Source organism: Podarcis erhardii (genome assembly GCF_964252035.2).
Source record: "Podarcis erhardii genome assembly, chromosome: 7".
Taxonomy (NCBI): domain Eukaryota; kingdom Metazoa; phylum Chordata; class Lepidosauria; order Squamata; family Lacertidae; genus Podarcis; species Podarcis erhardii.
In genome coordinates this window covers 6,198,652-6,226,375 of record NC_138511.1, presented here as the reverse complement: position 1 = coordinate 6,226,375, position 27,724 = coordinate 6,198,652, and the positions used below count along the sequence as shown (strand labels likewise).

Genomic DNA, 27,724 nt, shown 5'->3' with positions numbered 1-27,724 from the left:
GGAAAGATGTATAACCTTCATGCAAACAAATCAAGATGAATGTCCATTGGGCTAAAGTTTCCCTGCCAAAAAATCATAATGCTTGCTCAATAAAGATGGGATATAATCCAAGCTGCGTGCAAGTAAATCTAGGAACACAGGGAACTGTTTTATACTGTGGGTCCATTTAGCTCAGTACTGTAAACACTGATTGACAGCAGCTCTGCAAGATTTCAGGCAGGAGATTCTCCTGGTCCTGCTTGGGGTTGAACCTGAGACCTTGTCCTGCAAAGAAGCCCTTCCCTAATCTTGCTCAATAAACAGGCTGCCTGGAGGAGCCTCTCATTTTGCACTTCTTTGGCTTGCCCCAGTCTACAGGTTTGTTTCCAAATGTGTGACTCGCGGCCAACAATCTTCACTTGCTTCTGACTCTGAGGAATCGCCCTGGACCAGTTTGCTAGGATATGGCTGATATTAAGGTCAGGGGGGGGGGGTGTAGGACATGGCATTTAAATTCTTGTTTAGGACAACAGTTGCATTAGATGTAATAGGAAGGAGAGCTTCCTTCAAAGTCAGGCTGTCACAGCTCCAGCAGGTGCTGCCTGGACAGCTGCTTAAAGCTACCACAAAGTGTGCAGCATTTTCTTATATCCTCACCATAACACAGCTAATTATGTGGTGTATGGCAGCCTGGCCAAATGAATCATCTGTCAGCTGTGAAAGCAGATCCCAGAATGAAACCACTTTCACAAGGGGATTACAAAGCACAGGAAACACAGGTGATTACCAGCAGGTGCCTTTGATACCTACATCCGTCTCTTCCTCTGGCCCTTTGAAATGACTCTGATATGCTGCAATTAGGGATTGCTGGGAAGAGATGGAGGGCGGCTGCTGCCTTCCTCCTCTCCTCCTACTTTGTTTTGAAGTTGGGATCAAAGGGATTTGGAGTGTCTGGGGGGCCTGGAGAGGAAGGAAAAGTGAGGAAATGCTGCTATAAATAAGGCTGAACTCTCCAAGGTGCATGCTTAACTCCTTTAGGTGCGAAAGGCAATCAGTGCCCTATTCTGACAAGCAGCAACCCACAGGTTCAAAATACTGGGGTGAAGGATGTGTGTTGCTCAGTGACTTTTCCCCTAGGAAGGAGATCGGGAGGTGCTTTGCTGTCTTCCAGGGAATATAGACAATACTCTGAGTTGGGAATGGAGGTGAAGTTTCTGCTTGGGATCACCTGCCTCTGCTCCCCATTGACTGCTATGGTTCTTGACTTCAACACCATCAGGGGCTCAGCTGAAGTATCCAGCTCCAAAAAGGTGAGCACTTTGGTGGGGGCTGTTTTTCAAGTAACATTTGCCAGTTAAGAGCTCCAGGATAATAAGTAACAATGAGGTTACTCATTATCTCTGGACTCGAAAACTCTGCAGGCTATATCAAATGCTACAGACAGCTGCAAAATCTGCTTATCCAGCAACTGGAAGAAATGATGATGATGATGATGATAATAATAATATACTCTGCCCATCTGGCTGGGCTGCCCCAGCCACTCTGGGAGACTTCCAACACACTGTTCTGTAATCCTCTGACAATAGAAGACTGGTTTTGGGCTGGGGGGGAGGGAAGGTCCTCTATAGAAAGGATTAAAAATGATATAATTTAGAAGTGAATTGAATGAGCAACCAAGCATGCTTTTTTGGAATGATTGTTGCTATTTGTTATGCTCTGAAATTATTAAAAATGATATAATTTAGAAGTGCATTGAATGAGCAACCAAGCATGTTTTTTTGAAATGATTGTTGCTATTTGTTATGCTCTGAAATGATTAATTTGATTTGTTACATTTCTAGCCTGCTTTTCAGTCAAATGGATCCCAAAGTGGCTTACAAACAATAAATAACAATAACAAGCTAGAACATCACAAATACAGCATAAATCATATAATTAACAAATGATCACGGAAACAATTACAATCTCTAACACAGTTAACAAATCAGCAACTGAAAAATAAGCCCAACAACTAAAAAGCAAGCCAAACATCACAATTAAAAGTAATATAATAAACAAAAATCAAGACACACTAATCCCTGCAATCTTGTAAATATACTTTTTTTGTGAATTTAGTAAGTTAAACAATTGTGCAGTTGAACATCAATTCCACTAGTTAATATTTTTATCAATTTTTTAAAAAAAACCATTTTTAATAAATATGTGGATGAGGTTAAGTTTTGCAGGAAATACCATTGCAGCCAGAACTTCCATATGCTGACCTGGAAGTTTAGTGGAACATATTTCTGACTCGGAAGAATCTAGACTGGGCTGGTACTGAGGGAGTTAAAAACTGATGTGGATTTATTGAATGCAGTGGTAGACTGAGAGCAGCCCCAAACTCTGGTGGCTCTGACAAATTGCCTGTTATGATGCAACTGCTGTCTCCGCAGCACCTCCTGCCCCTTCCTTTGGTGGAAGGAACCTTTCAGTGGCATAACCTGGGCTCCTGATAGCTGAGTGCAGGTGTGAGGAACCTCTCACCCAGATGGTCCTCAACTGTGACTCCCATCAGCCCAAGCAAGCACAGGTAGCGCTCAGGGATGATGGGTTCAGCAAGATTTGGAGTGTCAAAGGTTCATACCTGAATTAGTGCTTGCTAACACAAAAAAGTGCCTGGGCAGAGGGTGGGGAAGTAGGGAGCAGAGTAAGCTTGTGGCTGATCAAGTTCCCCACCCTGGAAAATCTGAGAAAATTGGTGGCATCAGCTTTCCAACAGGTAATGTACTTTCATTCTCCACATCTTGTCTGGGCTGAAAACTTTGCTAGTGGTACTTGAGCAGCTGAAACTTAACTTCCCTTTCAAAGAGCTGGAAGCCCCTCCATCGCTTTTAAACTACAGCCCTGAGGCAGAACTCCTTGTGCCCAACGCTCCCCCTGTAGGGTTGCCCAGCCTTTCCTTGGACAGGATTCCATCACCTCTCCATGCTGCTAGAGCTGTTTCCCTTCAATCCAGCTTGCAGTTTAAACTCATGACATCTTGCTCTAGATCCTCTTTGCATGTAAGGATCTAAGGAGCAATGAGTTCTTTCCAAAGGCAAGCCTTCCGCTATGCACACAGAAAGAAGCACCTGAGTTGAAAATGAGGGCCAGCACAACACATTATGCTGCCTGTGATGGACACCAGAATAGCCTGGCTGGATCAAGCCAAAGGCTCATCTAGTCCAACACCCTGCTTTCACTGTGACCAACCAGGTGCCCTGAAAGCAGGACCCGAGAGCATCAGCACTTGCCAGTGTGGTGTAGTGGTTAAGAGCGGTGGACTCGTATTCTGGTGAACCGGGTTCACTTCCCCGCTCCTCCACATGCAGCTGCTGGGTGACCTTGGGCCAGTCACACTTCTCTGAAGTCTCTCAGCCCCACTTAGCTCACAGAGTGTTTGTTGTGGGGGAAGAAGGGAAAGGAGATTGTTAGTCGCTTTGAGACTCTTTTGGGTAGTGATAAAGCGGGATATCAAATCCAAACTCCTCCTCCTCCTCCTCCTCCTCCTCCTCCTCCTCCTCCTCCTCCTCCGCTGCTGCTGCTGCTGCTGCTGCTGCTTCTTCTTCTTCTTCTTCTTCTTCTTCTTCTTCTTCTTCTTCTTCTTCTTCTTCTTCCCCCCCAACGTGATGCTCAGGAACTGTTACTCAGAGGCATTTGCTGCCTCCAGCAGGGGAGGTGGAACTGAGCCATGGTGACCAGGAGGCACCCCTCCCCAATTCCACACGCGGAAGCAGCCTGAACATGCAGTTGCACTTTTCTCCAATGCTGCAACTTCCTTCAGCCGCACATGAAGCAGCAGACTTGTTTGGGTGGAGTGTAGAAGAAAACAAGCTATGTAGCAGACCTCTCTCTTTCCACCAACAGCGGAGGCCTAGCCAGCGGGTTTCGAAGGAACTGCCTGGCCCCAGCATTTGCTGCCTGAGGTGGTTTTCATTTGCAGGCCTGGTTGAGACTGTATTGTAGCTCCATTTCTCTCTCTGGACCCTAACATGACTGTGTCTTTTTCTCCACAGAGTGCCCAATGCTTCACAGACAAAGACTGCCCAGCTGGGAAGTTCTGCAACAAGGCCTGGGAAGAGCTGCCCTTCTGCGCTGCTTGCCATGGGCTACGGAGGAGGTGCCAACGCAACACCATGTGCTGCCCAGGGATGCTCTGCATAAATGGTAAGCAGTGGCTGCAACAGCAAGGCTAGGGGAGGAGTATGTTGTTAGATGTTCCTTGTCTGCATTGTCACCTAGCTAAAAACCACATTTAGATATGCTTTTATTTAATCCATAATTGTGCTTGTTTTGCTACATTGTTGGGCTCCTTTGGGAGGAAGGGACAGAAATCTGAATAATGCTACTATTTATTGCATTTATTTATTTTCTCCAAGGAGCTCAAGGTGGTGTCCATGGTTCTGCCTCTACTCATTTAATCCCCACAACAGCAGTGTGAGGCAGGTTAGGCTAAGGGGCAGTGGATAATAGCCCAAGGTCTTCCAGGTCCTAGTGTAACCACTGCACCACACTGGCTTTATATTTGAATGGAACCTGAAAAATATGGGAGAAATATCTGCAGAGCAACCTGTAATGTAAGAAGTCTGTCTACTAATTACTGCTAAAGTCTGGTGGTGGAGGGAGTGTACATGATGGCCTGTGGTGGTTCAAGCAAGAGAATCACTTGTGGGGGGGGGGGGCAATGAGTGAGGCAATTGTCTAAGGTTAGAATTCCCCATCAAGAGCGGAGATGTTCCATGTGACCACATTATATAGCAGTAATGTGGGCCTCCAGAGGTTGTTGCACTCCAGGACCATCAGTCCCAACCAAGCATGAGTAATGGTTGGGAATGATGGGCATTGTCTCCCAACAGGATTTGAAGGGCCACAGCCAAGCTTAGCTGCACCAGTGATAAAGAATTGGTAAGCTGTGCTTGATATGGTTGGAAAATGGGTACAGTGTCCTAATAAAGAGGGGGAAACCTACAATTCCAACTTAAGCTAGTCCAGGAGTTGCCAAGCTTTTTGGACCAATGGGCACATTCTGGATTTTAAGAGATCTGGGGTGCCAGTTACAAAATGGCTGTTGAGGGTGCTTGACTTAACACAAAATCAGATGGACAACTTGACATCTTGTGGTTAGCATAAGGTTCTTAGAGGTGGCTCTGTCCTGCTCATCCTGATTGTGGAGACCAAAAAATACTGTGTTTTTTAATGTGTACCCAAGGCTGATTAGATCCTGTTGCTGCCTAATGGCAAGAGGGAGCATTCCTCAGTACCAGGAAAATTATACCACACTCATGCTTACAGAAATTGCTTAGAAGGTGCCACACATTTTGCTTCACCCCACATCATGGTTGGGCTGGCCCCAATTGTTAATATAAATTCCATTTATACATCACTCATAAACATATCACACACACATTGACATGAGCAGGTGTGCAGGCAACCACACAGAACAGAAGGCACTGGAATCCATTTGCATTTCTGGTCCCATCTCTCTCAGATGACTCAAGATTGCAGGTCCAGTCTCTAGCAGAACTTAGTGCCCTCCAGATTTTTTGGACCACAACTCCCATCAGCCCCAGCTAGCATGACCATATATGATGTTGTGCTTGATGGGGCTGCGCTGGCCAGGGTTGATGGGAATTGTAATCCAAAACCCCTGGAGAGCACCAGATTTAGTCCCAGAACCAGGAATGGCTTTTGTCTAAGACCTTTTGTCTGAGAGCCAATGTGGCATAGCAGAGTGTCAGACTAGGACTTGGGAGAGACCAGGATACAAATCCCCACTTGGGCATGAAGCTCACTGGCTGATGTTGGGCCAGTCACTCACTCTGTCTAAGCCACCTGACAGGTGTGGGGATGAAATGAGGAGGGGGAGAATCGTGTAAGCCACCTTGAACTCCACAGATGAAAAGGTGGGGTATAAATGGCAGGGGAGACCTTAAAAGAGCAGCTGCCAGTTGCAGGTAGAATAATGCCAGGCTAGATGGACCAGGGTTCTGACATGGTATGACAACTTAAAAAATATATTGCTATTCTCTTTCCACTCAGAAGTGTGCAGTCAGACTGAAAAAACGACTCTCGTTGAAGAAAAGAAGTGTGAGAAACAGGCTGGGTTGAGTTCAATAGCCGCAGTCCAGTGCCTGGTTCCAGCAAGCAACGTCTTGAAGAAAGGAAATACTCAAACACCAAACAACAAAGGTAAGAGAAGGAGAAGTGGCAATGGCTGTGCAGCTAGGCTAGGAATAGGGATGGGTCTGCCCTAGGTACAGTGCTTGCTTGCCTCCTCCTGCCTGCAGGCAAAGGAAATCAGGTGACACTTCAGATGTGTGTATGGGATGCTAGATATGGTTTACCCTCTTAAAGTTGGTTTGATAATCCTAATTACTGGCCTTCCCTAGCATCTCTATTTAACTATATACCAGGCACGTCAAACTCTCAAGAGACTGCGATCTACTCAAAGTATAAAAAGACTGGCTGTGATCTACCCATTGTCATTGCCAGTAGTTAAGTTGCTGAGTTTTTTTAGGATGTGCAAGGTTGGTTTTAGGAGGAGTGCATTAAATCAATCGCTCAATGGTCAGCTCACCTCCTGACTTACCAAACTCTGCTACCGACGCACGAAAATAAACCTATCAAAGCAGCACCGAGGGCAGCGAGGGAAAATAGCGCCGGGGGTCAAAGAGCAAAATTAAGAGTATTATTATTACAAATTATTACCTGCCTTTCTCTCCAAGACCCCAGGGCAGATTACAAATTAAAATACAATATTAAGAACAGCTTAAAGAACTTGCAATCAAGGAAACAAGATGTTTCCTAAAAATATACATGTTGTGGGAAAAGTAAATAAGTGCTTAAGACATATTTTCTGAAAGCTGTCTAGTGAAGGTGCCTGATGCACCTGTGGGGAGTCCCACAACTTGGGGCTGCCACAGAGGAGGCCCTCTCAAGACCATGCCACAAACTTCAGAGGCCAGTGGAACAACCCAGAAGTCCCTCCGTGCTTATCTTGGCACCCGAGAGGGTCTGTGGGGAAGGAGGCTGGAGGGTTAAGGGAAATAGAACATGAGAGCATAACTTAGCAGGGCCAGCAGCATCAGAAGTTCCTTTAGTCTCTCACCCTTGCCAGTTTTCTCCTCTGGGCTGAGGGAGAAAGGCAGGTAAACAAGGTAGAGGCAGTACCTGCTGCTGCTGCTCCTATTTGCCCACCCATCCACCTAGGGAAGATCTCGCCACTCCTAGGGCCTTGGAAACTGCCCTCCCTTGCTGACCCCTGCCTGGCAAGGGTCCTCTTGGGCTATGCACGCTGCAGAGGTTAAGAGCTCTCAGCTGGATTTCAATTGTGCACAATTTCCCTGCAGTTGAAGAGGGCGAGAGTTGCCTCCGCACCTCCGACTGTGCTGCGGGACTCTGCTGCGCTCGCCACTTCTGGGCCAAGATCTGCAAGCCTGTTCTCAAGGAGGGCCAGGTGTGCTCCAGACGAGGACAGAAGGATGGCTCTCAGGGACCTGAAATCTTCCAGCGGTGTGACTGTGGCCCAGGACTGTCTTGCCAACTGCCACTCAGTGGAGAGCCCCAGCGATCACGCTTACGAGTCTGCCGGAGAAACTGACGTCACTTTTATCAGTCAGCTAATATCGGAGTCCTCATAAGCCAAAGATGAACTCCACCCAGTAGGAAATCTAAATCCCCAAACCACATATATTTGCCCTCCTTACACTGCTGCTGCTACTTTGTAGGGTAGATAAATGGCTCCCTTCAGATGGGTTGTTGCTCTCCCTGATGTGTGCCTTATTTTAGCTTTTGATACTTGAACTGTGCCTGTTTTAATCAAGAGGAGACTGCAGTGTTGACACCCAAGGTGCTAGCCTTGGCCTTTTGTCTGGGATAGAGTAGCTCAAGAATCTCCTCTTCTATTAAGCTTGACTTTCAGTGGTCCCACCATTGATGGGAGGTTGGGTTGGTGGGACAAGGGGCAGGGGAGCCCTTTGGATTATGTCACCCGAATGACAGAATGATCTTCCCAGAGATGTGCTTTTTAAGCAGGAGCATAATATGGTTCTGTTTCAGCAGTCATATTTTTAAGTGAATAATTTTTGCGATTTATCATTTGACTTTTTAAATCACTCCTGTGTACAAACATTGTAGTGAAAGGCAGGATAGAAACTTGGTTATGAACATGTTGATAAAGACACTTGGCAGAGGAAAATTGTTGAGGGGTTGTGGCACATGGGCAAGAAGCTGTTGTATACTGCTGTAAACTGCTTTTTTATTTTTACAAAAGTGTTGTACAGTACAAATTTTATGAAATAAATTATCTGTGCATGGCAAGACAGGTGCAAGAGACTTTTAGATTACATGGAATGCATTTATCACTTGTGTGAAGCAATGATGTGCTTCTATAAGCATGCTGGCTGCATTTCCTTTGGATTCAGCATGAACTCTAATTTTCCAAACTGACAAAGAGATGGGGTTAATAAAGGAGAAAACAAAAGGAACACAAGACCTCTTGTATGTTGATGGAAGTGACTAGACTTCACCTACCTGTGAAAAACCATGCAGGAAGGTTTTTGGTACCAAGTTTCCATAATACTCTGCTTTCTCTTCACATTGAATAAATCTTTTGCCTTTTACCATAATGTGCTATGTAACATCCAATCCTTTTTGTTCTGTTTACATCTGTTGATTTGTTATTTGTCATGAGAGAAAAATAATTAAAAAAGAAAAGAAGAAGTATATATCTCTGTCAAGTCAAAGGGACAGTTCTGACCCAGGCATTTAGTTGGCAGAACTTCCACATGTGGACACCAACTGAAACTTCCTTCAGCCCTGGCAATGGGCTGGCTTAGGTGGCACAGAGCAAGCCGTGTGTGGCACTGGAAAGCAGCATTCTGATGCCCAGGGTGGACGCCAGAGCAAGGAAGTAGTTAAGAGCTGCCCAGGAGGTCCATCAAGTAGGGCAAAGTTGGGAAACATGTTGCTGGACTACACCTCCCATCAGCCGCAGTCAGCACAGCCAACGAGCAGAGGATGCAAACTGCAGTCCAGCAACAGCAGGAGGGTCATGTGGTCCCCACCCAGGAGCAGCTGATGCATCTGGCAGGCCTACAGAATCACAGAATTGTAGATTGGAAGGTACTCTCAAGGGTCATCTAGTCCAACCACTGCAATGCAGAAACTACAGCTGAAGAATCCCTGGCAGATGGCCACCCAACCTCTGTTTAAAAACCTCCAAAGAAGGGGAGTCCACCACCTTCCAAGGTATTCCATTCCACTGTTAAACAGCTCTTACTGTTGGAAAGTTCCTCCTAGTGTTTAGTTGGAATCTCCTTCTTTGTCATTTGAATCCACTGATTTGGGTCATTTTGAAAATGCAGTATGGGCAAAGTATGGTCTCAATTAGATTGTTCCAGTGAATTGAATGAAATAGAGTTGACCTTGTGGACAATGCTTTTTCACACCCCACTTGAAAGAGAGGTAGAGGCCATAAGACAGTACAGTGGTGCCCCGCAAGACGAACGCCTCGCAAGACGGAAAACCCGCTAGACGAAAGGGTTTTCTGTTTTGGAGGCGCTTCGCAAAACGAATTTCTCTATGGGCTTGCTTCGCAAGATGAAAATGTCTTACGAGTTCCTGCGGGTTTCCCCTTTCCCCCCCTTTTCCTAAGCCGCTAATCAGCTGATCCGCTAAAAGCCGCTAAACTGCTAATAGCGCTAATCCGCTAAGCTGTCAATGGGCTTGCTTCGCAAGACGAAAAAACCACTATACGAAGAGCCTCATGGAACGGATTAATTTCGTCTTGCGAGGCACCACTGTATGTATCCTGGACCACTTGCAAGGTGAATGGCGTGAGAAGGGTAGAGTTCATTCAAGGATTCTGATTCTCTGTGTATGCACAACTGAAACTGAGTACTTTGGGCTAGGGAAAGCAATATCACCTTTATTTTAGATGCAAGTCTTTACCTCTGAACTACCACCTGCCCTCCAGTCAGTCAACAAGTGTCTGTGTTTGTACTTGAATGCTGAGTCACAGCGCTGGGCTTCAGTTCCCAAGCCCTTACTTGCTCCTCTAATTAAATTTTTTGAAGTTGAACTGCTAATTAGTGCTGCAGACCTCAGACTGCTATGTGAAAGCCTTACCTTTTCACTTGGGTCAAAATACACCTCTTAAGGCAGATCTGGGGAATCTGTAGCTTTGCAGAAAGAAGGTAAGTCACAGCCAATATACACCAGCTAGCATTTTAATTCAGCACATACTACTGTAAAGTTCCAAAGACATTTAAAAACGAACCACACTCTCACTTCCCCAACAGGATTAAGCAATAAATTACAGTCTCAGGCTAGATTGCCACCACCTCAGCCTAAGAAATTAGCTTTTCAAAGCGCCTGGGATTGGGAGAGCAGTTATTCACTCCGCTCCTTTGGCTCGCGATACTTCCACTGGATGTAGTCAAAGATGTCCTTCTCACTGTTGACAAGGAGGGGCTCCCCAGCAACTCCTGAAAACACACAGAGTGCAAATGGGGATGGGTGAGTTAAGTCCACTGGTAGGAAGGCAGGTTTATGGCAAAGCACTCCACTCCACACCCTCCAGAGTTATAAAATCAGTATTATGTGAACAGTATAGAAAATGAATTGCATTTCTTGTGGACACAAATGCTATTTAGCAAAAGCAGAATTCGCAACAGATCAGCAGGTAGTGGAACCAGCTCTGTTAGAGGGTAACACTCCAGAATGCAAAAAGTGAGGACCAGGGTGTGGGTGGGTGTCATGGAGGGGGAGACAGGATACAAACAACAAAGGGAGGGGTCATAGCTCGGAGGCAGAGCATGGGCTTTGGATGCAGAGTTCCAGATGAAAAATCCCTGGCCGCATCCGCAGGCAGAACTGGGAAAGGCTTAGGCATGAAAACCTGGAAAGCTACTGCCACTCAGTCCAGGCCAGCTTTCCCCAAGCTTCTGCCTGCTAGATTTTTGGACTACAATTCCCAGCAGCCCCAGACAGCATGGCCAATGGCCAGGTATGATGGGTATTGTGGCCCAACACGCACTGGAGGGCACACACGTTGGCAAGGCTGGCGTAGACCAGTGGTTCCCCAACCCCATCCCCACCAATGGACCACATGAAAATTGTTGATGATCTTGCTGCCCCACTTGGGGATTTTTCTGCCTGTTGCAGCAACTGGAGTGGGCCGTGCTAGATGCTGTAACATTTTTACCTGTTACTTTAGGGATTCTTTTATTTCTTATATATTGTATTCCATAGGAATCAAATATAATCATATGCAGTATGTAAGAGAAGAAGCAACAGAAACACAATTAAAAATCATTTTGGATATTTAATGCAACAAATGTGCCATCTCCTGCCTTCAATCACAAACCCACAGAAACCTTCAGACCACCAGGATAAAGCTGGTGGGCCACTGGTGAGCCCAGACCAGTTTGGAAGCCCTGCTGCTAACAACCTTCACCTAGAAGGACCGGCAACCCAGGGAAGTGAGCAAGACCCTTCTTCTGGACACTAGAAACATGACCTTGTCCCTACCCACCATTTTTCTTCACTATCTCTTTGCAGCCACGAGAGCTAGATGTTCATTTCCAGGAAGCAGAGAACGGAACCAGAAGCCAAGATTTATGGCACGGTTGCAGTCGAGACAAAGAAACACAGACAGTCTCAAATCCATCCCCTAAAAGAGCAGATATGAGCACTCACCAGTGATCCCCAAGGGCCGGATTGTGTATTCATTGAGGGTGAAGCCCATTTCCAGAGCATGGGTTCTCATGTTCTTATTGAATATGTCGCTTCCAGTGAAGTACAGAACTCCACAGTAATACTGATCCCTGGGAATCAACCTGTAGAGCAGAACCAAGAGGGGAAGCACAATAAGAACCTAAGAAGAGCCTGCTGGGTCAGATCAAAGGGTGCCCATGCCGTTCTCACAGTGGCCACCCAAATGCCCCAATGGGAAGTCTGGAAGCAGGACCTGAGCACAAGAGACTCTCCTCACTTGAGATTCCCAGGGGAGGAAGGTCACAGCCATCCTGGCTAGTAACTCTTGATAGCCTTGTTCTTCATGAACTTGTCCAATCCTCTTTTAAAGCTATCTAGATTGGTGGCCATCACTGCCTCTTGTGGTAGCCAGTTCCATAGTTTATGTGCTGCGTGAACAACTCTCTTATTTGTCCTGAATCTTCCAACATTCATTGAATGGCTCTCTGTCATGTGCAGGAGCTTCCTGCAGCCAATCAAAGCAGTGGTTTGGTTTATGAACGTTTTGGAAGTCGAATAGACTTCAGGAACAGATTCCGTTTGACTTTTTTTTTTTAATTAATTTTTTTACAAATTTTTCTTTTACAAATTATGCATACATAACCATATTCGCCAATTTGCAAATTTTTGACTTCCACCAGCTCCTCCCACAATCCTCATGTTTTATATTTATTATGCATTTCCTTTATAATATATTGCCAGTTAATAATATCCTTTCGTCTCGTTTTCTCTTACAATACCCTTTCTCATCACAAAGCCTCTTTAAAACCGACTAGCGTTGTCTGTTCATCACAGATATTTTCCAGATAAATCGTAAACTTTCTCCAGTCCTCAGTGAACTTGTGATCTTTCTGGTATCTAATTCTCCCAGTCATTTTATCTAATTCTGCAAAGTCGATTCCGTTTGACTTTCAAGGTAGGACACACACACTCTCTCTCTCTCTATATATATATATTACTATTTACAGTGGTGCCTCGCAAGACGAAAAGAATCCGTTCTGCGAGTCTCTTCGTCTAGCGGTTTTTTCGTCTTGCGAAGCAAGCCCATTGACGGATTAGCGGATTAGCGCTATTAGCAGCTTTTAGCGGCTTATCGGATAAGCGGCTTAGAAAAAGGGGGGGGGAGGAAAAAAAACCCCGCAGGAACTCGCAAGACATTTGCGAAGCAAGCCCATAGGAAATTCGTTTTGCGAAGCACCTCCAAAACAGAAAACTCTTTCGTCTAGTGAGTTTTCCGTCTTGCAAGGCATTCGTCTTGCGGGGCACCACTGTATTCCATCTAGCATACCAGTGCAGTTACCAGCCCCCTGTCCTCCTTGAAATTTACCTGATATCAATCCTCCTGTAAGGGTAAGAGGTTTCCTCATCTTTGCTTGGGAGCTGACACACTCCCTATAAGTTAAAGAAAGAAAACATACATACATACATACATACATACATACATACATACATGTATATATATGCAAAGCAAGGAAAACACCAAAAATCATTAGGCACCCTTAGAGCCCAACACTTTTGATCAAGCATGCTGCCCCCAGTGTACCCCATACCTGGTGTCATATGACAGAGACTCAGTATAAAAGCTAAACAGCCTGTGGAGCAGCTTCCTCCAGAGCAGAATTTCCTTCCAGACAAATCCCTTAGGCTGGGATTGTAGTTTTATTTTGCAGGTAAACCTACACTCTTCAGTTCAGCAATTCTTTGGCTTCAAAGGAACCAAATGGTGATTTTCTGAAAATGTTCACGAATGCTGGGATCTGGACTGTCCTCAGGAGCACTGAGGATCTCTGGGGTGGTTGGGAGATACTGCTTACAAAAGCAGGCTGCAGGGCTGCTTGTTCCAGAGATCCATTTGGACAAGTACAGGCAGCAACCGCAGGATCACAATTTTTGTGCCCTGGAGAGCCAGCTAGGTTTCTCTCAAACATGTACCCATAAAAATAATAGGCATGGAACAGCACGTCAGTCGAAACAAGAGTTTGCAAAGATAAGTTTTTAAAAAGGGGGGGGGGGTTTCCACACCCATCACAGAACATGCATTTTCTTGGTCAAGATTTAGGACCGAGGGCTCAGTCTAAATGCAGCCATTTTAGCACCACTCACAATTAAGACGTTGAGAACAAGATATCTGAGGCCTGCGGAGACACACCTAAACTGGATGTGAAACTTGATAGCACACATCCGGAGCAGGAGAACACTTGATGGTCTCTCTCCAAATAAATGATGCTTTCACCTTGTTCTTTGTGGCAAAACCCACATCAAAGGGGGATTAAGTATCGGCATCCTGACAAAGAATCTGTTGCTGAAACAAAAAACCTGAGATTTTCTGCAGCCAAAAAGTCTTGCCCTACAACTCCACACATCTGAATTTCATAGGAACGTTTTAGGGAAATGCACTTCCGCCCGAGGTCAAACATGAAAGGGGGTTTCCTTGACTTCAATACAGGCATGGAATTTTAAAACTTGCTAGCATTTCAAAGAAGAGGCAAGTCTGGGCTCTCTTAATTTCTCATGGCTCATAAACTGGCAATTGTCAAGGACTAAAGCAAGGAGGCGAGAACTCAATTACTTGGGATTCTGTCTTCTCCTCCTGCAGGTTTGAGCATCTTTCAAGACACGCGGAGTAAAAACACTCACCATGAACTTGGTGTCTCCCTTCGAAAGCGTATCTGTAATGAAGTGGATGTTTTCCAGTTGCTCGACCACTTGATGCAAAAGCTTTGGCTTCAGAAGGAATAATATTTGTCATCATTGAGTGGATAACAAAACACACTTGTAATGTTTATTCAGATGCCTCACAAAGTTGCCGTCAGCAGGAGTCTAGAAACTGTTTCTCCTCCTGCACAGAATATTTGAGGGCTGCTGGGAGGCTATTCTCTTGGGAAGAGCAGCAGCAACTTAGAGCCTCTGCCCTGTTGAAGACTTTTTTGCCTTGAAATAAGGCCTAGTGCAGGCCATCTTGTTTCTGGCGCTTACTACGACTTTTCACTCAAGCCTTCCTAGATCAGTTGTTAGTTATGCACTATGTTGCATCTCATTGGTCAATGTGAAGTCTGAAATGCATTTTATGCTGTTTTATTTTGACTGTTAGCAAGCTATGCCTTTTCCCCCTTTAAGATTGATAGGTGCTTAGCGGTCTAGTAATATTTTCAAATAACTAAATAGAGAACAGGGACAAGGCAAAGTCATTTTACTGCCTGAGGTGGAAAGACTAAGGACAGCTTCCTCTGAATCACAACCACTAGAAAGTTCTTAGGCCCAAAATGAGAAACTTGTTTCACAGACTTTTATGTAGCAGATCTTCCCAGTGGAAGGTGTCCACAATGGAGCAGATCTGCCTGTTGCCTGCTCCGGTGACTCTACTTATTTTTGGAGGCAGCTGCAGCAGCTTGCTTTCCCTCTCTGTATAGGGCAAGAGTTGAGGCACAGAAGAAAATTGTTCTTGCTAAAAGTGGGGATTCTGGTTGCCTTATGACTGTGTTAGGCAGCAGTAACCAACATGGCGCCCTCCACTGTTGTGAACAACTCCCATCACCCATGAACACTGACTGTGCTTGGGAGCTGGAGTCCAACAAAATCTGGATGGCACATCTGTTGGTTACCCCTTGTATTAGGGATTGGGAAGAAATATTACTGCAGGGCAGACTTGGGATCTGTCCTGCCTCACCATTCTCAGGCTGGGTCTGCCCTGCCTGTGCAGATGCAAGTCATGAAGTATTATGTTTGCACACCAGTATTTGCTGCTTTTTTATGAAGTCTGTAATCCAAACTCATAAATATATCTTCTGAGTGGTTTTTTTTTAATGTAATAGACTGCAGAAAGCACCTGTTTGGAGGATTCTGAAGTGAAGTTTGGATGGGTCAAAAGAATATCCATATCCCCACTTGATTCTGCACCTGTCAAAACCAGAGTATAAGAAAATAAGAATCCTTGCTTTCCAGCCAAACCTAGAAACTTTGTTTTTATTTCCTCACTTCTACCCTTCAGCTCTGCTGTGGTCTGCAAGGTTTAGTTAGATCTGCAATTCAGGTAGGTAGCCGTGTTGGTCTGATGCAGTCGAAATAAAAATAAAAAGTAAAAAATTGTCTAGTAGCACCTTATAGACCAACCAAGTTTGTTCTGGTATAAGCTTTCGTGTGCCCAGGTATCTGAAGAAGTGTGCATGCACACACACAAAAGCTTATACCAGAACAAACTTAGTTTGTCTATAAGTGTCAGGGAAGAGTTAGAAGTTTCCAGTTTCTCAGAGAGAGAAAGCATTCCCCAAGGGGGAAGGAGAGCAGTGAATCTAATAGAAGAGAGCAAGAGGAACAACAGGGAGGGACCGGCTGTTCCCAGGAAAGGCAAGGGTTCAGTTCTAGCTCAGATTGGGAGGAGGGGAGATACAAGCCAGCTCTAGCCAGGAGGGTAGGAAAAAGAGTGGGAAAGCGAATGGAAGGGCGCCTTCGCCATTTTGAGGGTGGCTGGTCATGGAGAAGCAGAGCTCAGAAGGTATCTGAAATAAGTGACTCTGAGGAAGAATAGTTAAGAACTGTATATAAGATTGTTTCGTTAATACGCAATAAAAAGTTATAAAAGACAAGAAGTGTTTATGTGGTGATCTGAAGAGGACAACGACCAGACCTGACGATAAGGTTATTTATTTATTTATTTTTTCTGCAAGTTTTACAAGTTCCACGTCTGCCTCAGTTAAGTGACATAACTAATGTTGGGATCTCAAGCATGATGGATTTCCACCCCCCAGACTAATAAATACTAAGCAGTGTAGAAGTCACCAAGAAAACACAAATAAAATGAACAAAGTTTTTAAAGACAAATATACAGAACAAGGTTCCATGTCCTTTGCCCCAGTCAGGCATTACAGAAACCTCAGAATTGTGCCAGAGAGGACACAATTCCCCACAACAACTAACAGAGACTCACCTCGACGGAAACTGCCACACACTGTAGCAATATAGGTGGGGTCCACTTTCTTTACCTCGCTCAAAACGATTTCCTGTTTGGAACAAAAAGAGATCAAGTAATTTGATCTTTCTTCCACAGATCCCTCCTTGCCTTTTCCCCCAATGAGGAAGATGGTGCTTTTCTCACCTGCATCTCTAACATCTCTTTCCGAGGAATTCTTTTCTCAAAGTCTTCAAAGTACCTGCACATGCAAAATAAATGAGGATAAGGAAGCAGCAGTGACTGTGTTCTTGGGCACACCAATTTTCAAGTTCTTTTGAAATTTAAATCCACCGACTCTTATAAATCCCTCCCAGTTACGCAGTGCAAATTCAGGTTTAATTCAAGTACTAATTCGCATATGTTCTGCTTTGCTGCCCAAGTTTTTTTACTGCCGTTTTACAGGATGTGTTATATGGATTTTTGTATGGTTCTTACTGGTAATGCATTGTTCTCTGAGATTATTGTGCTTAGAATCTTCATGCAGCAAGTGACTAATACCAATATTGTGTCAGCTTTAGAATGAGTATTGAACAAAACCTTCTGTCATCTGATAGATATAATATGCTAAAGCTATTGTTTAAAACAGAACACTTATGACACAGGTCAAGCAATATGCGCAGCAAAAAATATCAGTGATACATGAATGCTGCTTCTCAGCATGACTTTGTTATAAACCTTCCTTTTTCAATAAGCCTTTTAAAGGGATGTTTTTATCTCTGTCTGTATCTGCATTAAATTTTGAAATTGTTTTTATGTGTTTCTATTGTTGCTTTTTTATTAATAACTTTGGGATATTTCATTTAATTTATGATTCACTTCCCACAAAACAAATAAAGCAAACACATCATTGAATTGGTCAGCAGCACTACTGCCCATACAATGAATGTTTCACTACTAATGGCCCATTTTGCAAGTAATTCAGTATCACAGAATTTCAATCAAGAAACCACGGAGGGCAAGTCAGACCCTGACCAACACCACAGACTGCTGAACAAAGGTAGCTAAAACTTGCTTAGAGATTAACATTTGGCAACAAATGAAAAATCTGCCATGGTGTTGCTTCTGAATGTATTATATTAAAAAAGCTCTATGCAAGTGTGCCATCAAATAACTATAAATGTCCATAACTGAACTGAATATGCAGGTCTTACTTCAATCCAATTCGCTGATGATGGTTCAATTTGTGCTCATTTTTTCTTAGATCTAGAAGGAGTAGAGTAATGAAATCAGTTAAGGATCTTATTAAATGAGTATCTCTTCCAGATGAAGCATTTATTGAGCGACTGTCCGGATTTGCTCTCACAAAACTTGCACAGAGGCTATATGCCATCACTGTCAAATGGTTGCTCTCCTGAACAAATCACTGTATTTTCCCATCACTTTTTTGACTACAGAAGTCCAATCTTTTTCAAAAGTGGATTTGTTGTGTTGCTCTTGCTATTTATATTGTACCGTGTTGTTGTTTTATTCCTTAAAGTTGGTTATGAAAAAGTACTCTTATGATGCAAAGGGCACATGGAGGCATCTCCTCATGCAGGCCTGTGCAGTCTAGAAGCAGTCTAGAAGCAGTCTAGAAGCAGCCCTCAAGAGAGGAGGAAATGTTTGGCACAACTTTCTTGGCACTGGATATATCAACAATCTGGGATCTCTGGGTTGTGATCCCAAGGAGACAGACAGAAGTGGGTCACAAGCCTGATTACTACAGAACCAATTTGGTTTCTCCCTCAAAATGTAATAGCCCCTGAAATACAAATAGTTACTTGCATTAGCTTTAGAAAGAATAAATGTTCTCCAAAATTAAGTAAACAAATTAAACCAATAGAAACAAAGAAACAAACAGAAACAAAGAAAAACCATCCAGTTGATCTAAATCAATTCAGCCAGAGGCAAAAAAAATCCAACCTGTCAGTCCAAAGCTGTCCTGAACAGGAAAGTTTTATGCATTTCTGGAAGGCAAAAGAGAAGGACCTTTGTCTGAGCAGCTTCTGGTTGTACTTCAGATGGCAAAGACCATCCTAAGCATGAGGAAGCCATTGGTGGGGGCAGGGAGGGGGAACACGGTGTAACGGGAAGAGGAAACTCACTTCAGTTTCCTCAGGCCAGATATGAAATGGCAGGTTAGAACATATAAAAACCCAGCAACACCCCACCCATCACCCCAAAACAGCAATTCACATACCAAACACCAAAGGACACCAAAAGAAATCCTTCACTTTTCAACAGATAGGGGTAAAGAGGTGCATCTTCAGCAACTGATAGCTGCCAAGTGATGGTGCCAGATGCTCCTTCGGGGGAGGGAGTTTCACATCCTTGTTGCTATCGCTACGCCCTCTCATCAGCTGCCATCCCTCAAACCCCTGAAGGCGGCAGAACAGAAAGGAGGGCCTTCTCCACTCATCTTGATCACTGGGCTGGTCTATTGGAGAGGGTGATGGTATTGGGAGGGAGTATTGGATGAGGGGGGAGATGGATAGGGCAGCAGAGCTATAGTTGAAGAGTCCCCCTAGCCCTGTCTAGGCATTTCCAAAGATGGAGGCATGTTGGCCTAGCAGATAAGCAGCTTGTTCCCTCAAACTCAGAGAGACAGCCACAGCGGACTCACCTTCCAGAGTTTTAATTCCTTCGTCCACAAACTTCCTGGCAGCCGCAGGCCTACAAAGCAACAAGGTTTGCTTTGAAGTTTGAAGAGAATCTCCAGCATAACATCTCATGCAAAATTTCACTCCATGAGGATGTGTCTGCCATGGGACAGATTGCTGACCCAGGGCAAAGAGTGGAAGAGTTTTAGAATTAAAATGACAAAAACAGCAGAATCTTGGACGGCAGAGGCAGAGAATGTCAAAGCCTTCCAACGGGGAGGAAATAACAGCTGATTGAGGATCCAAAAATATCTGGAGGGCACCAAACTGGGGAAAACTGGATTATGAAACTGGGACACTGTCAATAGCAGCACCAGAAAGTGAATTTAAATCTCCTCAAATTTGAGATCAAATGCATTCAAGAAACCCGGTTTCAAAGCTCATTTCTACCCTTGGTTTTAAAAATGCACACACATTTACCCTATACCGCTGACTCTGGTCAGGAAATTGATAGACGAGCTCGTATCATCCTGTCGGATCTAGAAGGAGAAAAAGAACGGGCTGTTTCCAACTGCAGAAATGAAACAGCTAGGCAGATTATGGCAGGGAAATGGTTTCTGTGAAGCCTGAGTGAGACATTGCTTGGTTCACTCAGCCAAAGCAATACCTGCCTTTGTCTCCTCCCAGCTATGTGATGGGATGCCGGGAGCACAGGAGGCAGCGGAGACAGAAGCAGCAGGGGAAGATTTTCCCATCAACTGTGCAGAGTCAGCTTTCACAAAGAGCTTGCTGGATCAGACCAATGACCAATCTAGTCCAGCACCCTCTTTTCACAGTGGCCAACCAGATGCCCGTGGGAACCTGCAGGCAGGATTCGAGCACAAAAGTCCTCTCCCATCCTGTGGTTTACAGCAACTGGTACAGTGGTGCCCCGGAAGACGAACACCTTGCAAGACGGAAAACCCGCTAGACGAAAGGGTTTTCCGTTTTGGAGGCGCTTCGCAAAACGAATTTGCCTATGGACTTGCTTCGCAAGACAAAAACGTCTTGCGAGTTCCTGCGGGGTTTTTTCCCTTCCCCCCCCTTTTCCTAAGCCCTAAGCCGCTTATCAGCTGATCCGCTAAAAGCCGCTAAACCGCTAATAGCGCTAATCAGCTAAGCTGTCAGTGGGCTTGCTTCGCAAGACGAAAAAACCGCTATACGAAGAGCCTCACGGAACGGATTAATTTCGTCTTGCGAGGCACCACTGTATTCAGAAACATTGCTGCCTCCAACTGTGGTTGTAGAGTTTAGCTACTGTAGCTAGAAGCCATGGATAGCCTTCTCCTCCATGAAAAACCATCCAAGTTGGCCATCACTGCCCCCTGTAGGAACGAGTTCCACAGTGTAACTATGTGCTACGTGAAGAAGGACTTTCTTTGATCTGTCCTGAATCTTTCAGCATTCAGCTTCACATGAGATAATGATAATAATAAATAATAATAATAATAATAATAATAATAATAATAATAATAGTAAATTTTATTTATACCCCGCCCAAAGCCGGGCTCAGGGCGGCTAACACCAGTAAAATTACAATAAAAACATAACAAAAAGGGGAAAAAACCAATTTAAAATATAATTTAAAATGCAGCCTCATTTTAAAAGGAGCCCATAGATCAGAACCTTAAGGCGAGGGAAACATAAGGGTCAGACTGAGTCCAAACCAAAGGCCAGGCAGAACAGCTCCATCTTGCAGGCCCTGCAGAAAGATGTCAAGTCCCACAGGGCCCTAGTCCATTTTAACAGAGCATTCCACCAAGTCGGGGCCAGTGCCGAAAAGGCCCTGACCCTAGTTGAGACCAATCTAACCACCTTGCAACTTGGGACCTCCAAAGTGTTGTCATTAAGGTCCTCTGCGGGGCATACCAGGAGAGGTAGCTGTTCTTGACAGGGGCATACCAGGAGAGGTAGCTGTTCTTGACAGAGTTTGGGAATCATTAAGGTGCAGCATGGGGGACAGATCTGACCAAGTAGTTTCAGTAGAGCAGATGCTCTGTGTGCAGAATGAATCAGGATCTGTCCTGGGTATCTCCAGGTAGGGCAGGGAAAGTCTGCCAGGCAGCCTCACTTGGTATGCAAGGCAGCTTCATATGCAGGCATGGGACACCACCCACAGGAAGTTTATTTTTATTCATTAAATAAATGTTTCTTAACTGCCTTTCTTCCAGAGATTTCAAGGTAGTGTACGCAAGTATTAGGAAAACTATTCACCCCATTAAAAAACCCAAAATGACACTCCACACTCTTTTAGTAAACCTCTTTGTGGTTTTATTACAATCAAGTGGTGTATAAATGTTGTGGGTAGGAAATTTAGAAACAATATAGAAGGCCAACTAAGTTGCATATGTATACTCATACTTTGCATATACGTACTTTTGGAGTGAAATATTATACCACTTGTACAAAACAGAGTTATAAGAATCCAATTAGTTACCTTTTCCAGCTTTCGTAGTTTTCCAGTAGATAAAAATTCATCAATCTTTTCTGCAATTTTAGCTCCAACTCCATCCTTTAAAAAAGAAAAGAAAAATGAAAAAATGGGAGAGCTACACAGGAACTTAACTTACAACAGCGAGCAAGAGAGTGAAGCACATAAAACAATGTTGTAAAGAATAAAGCATTCGCCATAACAACATGGAGGGTGAGTCCTCCACCTGCCTGGGACTTGCATTCCCATTGTCCCCCGGTCAGCAAAGCCAATCAAAGTGCAGAATCCACCAGGAGGTTCTTCTGTGCTAGCCCCACTGAGATGTTCAGAAGCAGCGCAAGAATATTGGTTTTGTTTTTAAGTTGCACAGCTCCTTTAAAACGTGCTACTTTCATACATGAACATGCCCAAAGCGGCTCACAAGACAAGAGCAGCAATACAGGAACAGTAATGTACATCAATGGTTTGCTCCCGATATGCTTCAAAACACAATATAGCAATCCAATAAATGACAATTCTACAACAGTTTCTCCTGCCAACCTATCAGTTCAAAAGCATGTCAAAGTGCAAGTAGATAAATAGGTACTGCTCCAGCGGGAAGGTAAACAGCATTTCCGTGTGCTGCTCTGGTTCACCAGAAGCAGCTTAGTCATGCTGGCCACATGACCCAGAAGCTGTACGCCCGCTCCCTCGGCCAATAAAGTGAGATGAGCGCTGCAACCCCAGAGTCATCCGCGACCGGACCTAATGGTCAGGGGTCTCTTTACCTTTACAACAGTTTATTTCAATCAAGCAAATGTTTAAACAATGTTCCAAGTAAATTGGAAGTTAGCATCAACAACTAAACAACCAATTTTGCATATTAATTGTTATAATGAAATAATAAGCTAAGACACAGCACAAATCCCCATTCTTTTTTCTCACTGTGTTTTTATTTTTACTTTGGCAGATTACAAGCCATAAATTTGAATATATTTGTGGTAAAATTTGTAAAGATATACAGAATCTGAAGATGAATTTTATCAATTCTGAATTATTCACAAAAGCAATGGAGACCTGCCTGTTCTTAAGGGACTTACCAGCTTCTTTGCTTCAGCTCCACTTTTGATCTTGCTTGGATATTTCGATATCACAGAGGCTGCCTTCCTGTATGAAGCAATGAAAAATCTACAGTCATATTTTGGCCCCCCCAAAAATTGGCACACAGCATGAGATCCCCATTGCAGCTCCACTGAAAAGCAACACCCTTCCAGAAATTACAGTCAATTATAGAGAAGAAGCAGAAGACAGAAGTTCAAATATCTCTCTCCTCAGAGAGGTGGCAGACAGCAACTGTATACATCCAGGCCACTCACTTTGCAGATCTTCCTACTCAGCTCCAGTGCAATCCTGTAAAGATTTCTGTTGGGCCAAGTGTCCTGGTCTGCTGGCAAACAGATTATTTTTTTCTTTATAGGCCACTTCATATTCCAACAGAAGTATCTAAGCAGTTTATAAATCCCAACAAAAAGGATTGAGTATAAAAATATGATATAAATTAGACACGCAAACCCAACAACTATTACTGCTGCTACTACTACTGATTCCACATTGTTAGTAACATAATTAAATATCTCTTAAAATGTAGATAAAAAAATCATATACAAAACATCAAAATATACCATAATGCAGGTAACACATTGTAATTACAGTATATCATTATTGTTATAAAACCCGCACATAATTACCAAAACCATTCACACTACATAAAACTAAACCCACAACCAACACAAAGACAATCATTCAACAGACTCCTAACACCCACTGTCACTCCATCCACTCAATTCTCACTTTAACAAGCACACCTAATATTGAAATAAAGAACATTATATTTCCACTTCTGCACAGGGTTTGTATTTTGCAAAAGTAAAGATGTTCCTTTACTTTATCTCAAGAGGTAAGACTAAGTTCTCCTAAGATGCTGTCTCTGTTTTGCACTTATTCCTGGAGACTCAGCCATATTTTGAGGGGGGGGGGGCGCTGATGGGGATTTGCTGTGAAACAGAGTCAAAAGCTGGGGTGGGGTGTCAAAGTACCACCATTGCAAGAAACCAAACCCACATGCTATGAAATGTCCTTATTTCGAAGCCCTCTGTAAAACTGCTTTGCCAAAGAATCGATGGGTTTCCAAGGCAAGGCAGATCAGATGATAGCAGAGATCTTACCTGTAGGCATTGTACTTGTGGATGGCCCTGTTCACATTCCTCTCATAGTTGGCCAGTTCTGAAAAAAATATTCTAGTTAATTGTGAACAAAATCGCATAAATTGGGAGATTCATCAACCTTTGAATGTCTGTTGAAAACTTTTCCAAGCTGCCAGGCTTATGCAGGCAATTTAGAAAATATATATTTTCATAAAAGTAGTACCTTGGATCCCAAACGCCCTGGAACTCGGATGTTTTGGCTCCTGAATGCCGCAAACCCAGAAGTGATTGTTCCAGTTTGTGAACGTTCTTTTGGAACCTGAACATCTGACTGGGCTTCCGCGGCTTCTGATTGGCTGCAGGAGCTTCCTGCAGCCAATCAGAGGCCGCAATTTGGTTTTCAAACATTTTGGAAATCAAACGGACTTCCGGAATGGATTCCATTCAACTTCCAAGGTACAACTGTAGCTTGTTAATGGTCTAAGATTCTAAATTTTTACATGCTTTTATTATATACAGATATCACTGTAAACCACTTTGATATGATATAGTGGTATACACTTTTTAAATAATAAATAAATAAAAATAGGGCTCAGCTGAGGTCAAGGTCAGTATGATTCAGTGCCAATCATTTATTTTTATTTTTTAATCTTTTTATTGCAATTTAACATACATACATGCCACAAACATACAAGTTACAAAATACATAACCAAAAAGGTAAGGAAAAAAAAGAAAGAGAGAAAGAAAATTAAAAGTAAGAACAAAAAAACAAAACAAAGTGCATAAAACATAGACAACTCAACTTACATTGGCTTAACAGTAACACTGATTGACTTCCCTTTATTTCGATTTCGGAAAAAGTTATCTTATTTATCTATCTGCAGTATCTTTTCATAAAAAAGAATTTTTTTCGTAGTAAGCGTTATCTCATACCTACTGTGATTTTTACGTATACATATGTATTTATTATCAGCATTTTTATTTTCCCTTTATCTCTGTTTCCATGTATATCCTGAATTTATTCCATTCATTATTAAATTTTGTACTTTTTTGGTTCCTTATTTTCTGTGTCAATTTTGCCAGTTGTAAATAATCGAATAATTTAGATTGCCACTCTTTTATCGTTGGGGTCTTTGATGTTTTCCAATACTGTGCTATGAGGATTCTGGCAGCCACTGTTGCATATTGAAAAAAAGTTTTATCTTCCTTTTTAATTTCTTCACCAATTATCCCCAGCAGGAAGGCTTCTGGTTTTTTACTAAAGGTGTATTTAAAGATTTTTTTTAATTTGTTATAGATAGATTCCCAAAATTTTTTGAGTTTTTTGATTCAGTGCCAATCATTTAAATGACAGAGATAAGTGACTGCTCAACTCTACTTCAACTGAAATGCATGAAAAGAGGGTGCCTTGTTTGCATTGGATTGTGCCCATCTACACTGAAAACATAGAAAGATCTATAGATATAGGGACGGGCATAGCAAATAAAAAGCAGAAAATTAAGCATAAACACTGAGGCCAGACCAAGAATATAAAGTGAGGATACAACTTTCCCTGTTGCATGTGACTATACTGGACAGCTTGCAGAGCCACACCACACATCCAATGCATGTGACTTTCCCCAAAGAATATCGGGGACTGTACGGTCCTCCTCACAGAGTTACAATTCCCAGCTTCCTTGCCAAACTACAGTTCCCAGTTCTTAAAATGCAATAGGATGGTGCAGATCTGCTGGGCAACTTCCATCATTCTTTAGTATCGGCCATGCTGGCTGAGGCTGATGTGAGTTGGGAGTCCAACAAGCATCCCACCCCTGGGAGGAGCCCAGCCACACTTGAAAGGCTTGAGAGGTTTTACGATGGCATCAACATCTGTGGACTGGAGCCCATGTAATCCAGTTCAAGAGAAAGCTTGTGGACACTCCAAACATTTGACTAGCTGCTGTGAAAAAGAGGCTGATGAATTGGATGGATTTATGGTCTACACCAGCCTTTGCCAACCTGATGCCCTCCAGATGTTTTGGGCTACAACTCCCATCAGCCCAGCTGGCCAGGACTGAAGGGAGTTGCAGTCCAAAACATCTGGAGGGCATCAGGTTGGTGAAAACTGGTTTCCAGGGTACAGGTCTCACAATGAAGACAGCTGTGAACCTGTTCCCATGTGGGCATGTGTTAATGGTTTGTTTTTATACTTATTTTCATTTTATTATGTATTCTAATTTTATATCTTTATGTTGTGAATTACCGTATTTTTCGCCCTATAGGACGCACTTTTTTCCCTCCAAAAATGAAGGGGAAATGTGTGTGCGTCCTATGGGGCGAATGCAGGCTTTCGCTGAAGCCTGGAGAGCGAGAGGGGTCGGTGCGCACCGACCCCTCTCGCTCTCCAGGCTTCGCGGACCTCTCCGCAAGCAGCGGAAGCGCTCCCGCTGCTTGGGGAGAGTTGCCTGCATGTCGAAGCCTGCGCGCGCTGAGCTCAGCGCGTCCAGGCTTCGCGGACCTCTCCGCAAGCAGCGGGAGCCAGCTCTGGGCTCCCACGGCTTGCAGAGAGCTGCCTGTTTGGGGACTGGGGTTGGGGGAAGCTCGGGCCTCCCCCGCCCCAGCCCCGCACCTGGGGGGGGAAAATAATTTTTTCCCCTTTATTAACCCCCCCAAAAAACCTAGGTGCGCCTTATGGGACGGTGCGTCCTATAGGGCGAAAAATACAGTACCCTGTGATCTTCGGGTTAAGAAGAGTGTACAAATTTAATAAATAGTTAACAGTCCTAATAGTAAAATAAGTGGAATAATTGAGCACCTTGCACCCTCTTCCCCCATGCAGCCTGTTCTGTCCTTGACCACTTCTGCCATTTCTTCTGCCTTTTCTGCTGGTTTCTCTTGATGACTTGCCTTCAATAACTACTTAGCCAGGAGAGGAAGTGGGGCTTGCCAGGCGAAAGCAGCCCTGCCCTGCAGCTTCCAAAAGCCCAGAGGAGTGGTTCTGAAACTTTCAGAATAAAAATTTGTTTGCAGCACACCATTTTTTCCCTTATGAAATGCAGTAGAAAGTGCAACAAGGATTGTGCTTGGCATCACCTGATGCTCTTGCTTTCATTTTGAAAAGATAGCTATAATAATAATAATCATCATCATAACAACAACATTTCTATACTACACTAAAGTACTTACAGTGGTACCTCGGGTTAAGTACTTAATTCGTTCCGGAGGTCCGTTCTTAACCTGAAACTGTTCTTAACCTGAGGTACCACTTTAGCTAATGGGGCCTCCTGCTGCTGCTGTGCTGCTGGAGCAAGATTTCTGTTCTCATCCTGAAGCAAAGTTCTTAACCCGAGGTACTATTTCTGGGTTAGCGGAGTCTGTAACCTGAAGCGTATGTAACCCGAGGTACCACTGTATAACCATATATGTATTTTAGATAATTTGTAACACATACACCTATATACTAGGCAAGCGTATATGAAATTGTAGTTTTGCATATATGGCGATATATTATACTTGTCATGTACTTTTCACTTCATTTTGTTCAATTGAAGTACTTTCAATGCACAACTGAAAGAGCAGGATCGGGCCCCCCCGCCCCGGCCCCCCCTCCACTTATGGGGCGCCCCCCGGCAGGGAGGGGCGAGGCCTTCTTCCCCCGAGAAGGGCCCCCCCGCCCGGCCACGCACCGCTCAGGAAGTCGGTGATGCCCTCGTTGGGGTTCTCCTGCGGCGCCTTCCTCTTGCTCATGGCGGGGACCAGGCCCGGCTCCCTCCCGGCGGCAGCTCGGCCGATTCAGGGCAAACTGGGGCC

General features: G+C 44.0%; 2 protein-coding genes across 2 annotated transcripts; one reads left to right on the top strand and one right to left on the bottom strand.

Moving 5' to 3' along the window:
* The first annotated feature begins 355 nt into the window (after positions 1-355).
* DKK4 (dickkopf WNT signaling pathway inhibitor 4) lies at positions 356-8,618 on the top strand. The gene is made up of 4 exons (XM_081872341.1): positions 356-1,289; positions 4,014-4,164; positions 6,037-6,186; positions 7,347-8,618. Exons 1-4 carry the CDS (start codon positions 1,179-1,181, stop codon positions 7,595-7,597), a joined length of 663 nt encoding a protein of 220 aa, XP_081728467.1. The 5' UTR covers positions 356-1,178; the 3' UTR covers positions 7,598-8,618.
* A 1,592-nt stretch (positions 8,619-10,210) lies between these two features.
* On the bottom strand, positions 10,211-27,712 carry POLB (DNA polymerase beta). Its single transcript, XM_081868525.1, has 14 exons — positions 27,601-27,712; positions 23,956-24,013; positions 22,831-22,897; positions 21,758-21,832; positions 19,762-19,820; positions 19,305-19,354; positions 17,854-17,905; positions 16,847-16,901; positions 16,679-16,751; positions 15,581-15,651; positions 14,392-14,478; positions 13,082-13,146; positions 11,698-11,837; positions 10,211-10,484 (listed from the first exon to the last, which is right to left on the bottom strand). The coding sequence occupies exons 1-14, from the start codon at positions 27,659-27,661 to the stop codon at positions 10,390-10,392; spliced, it is 1,008 nt and encodes a 335-aa protein (XP_081724651.1). The 5' UTR covers positions 27,662-27,712; the 3' UTR covers positions 10,211-10,389.
* Between the last annotated feature and the right edge of the window lie 12 nt (positions 27,713-27,724).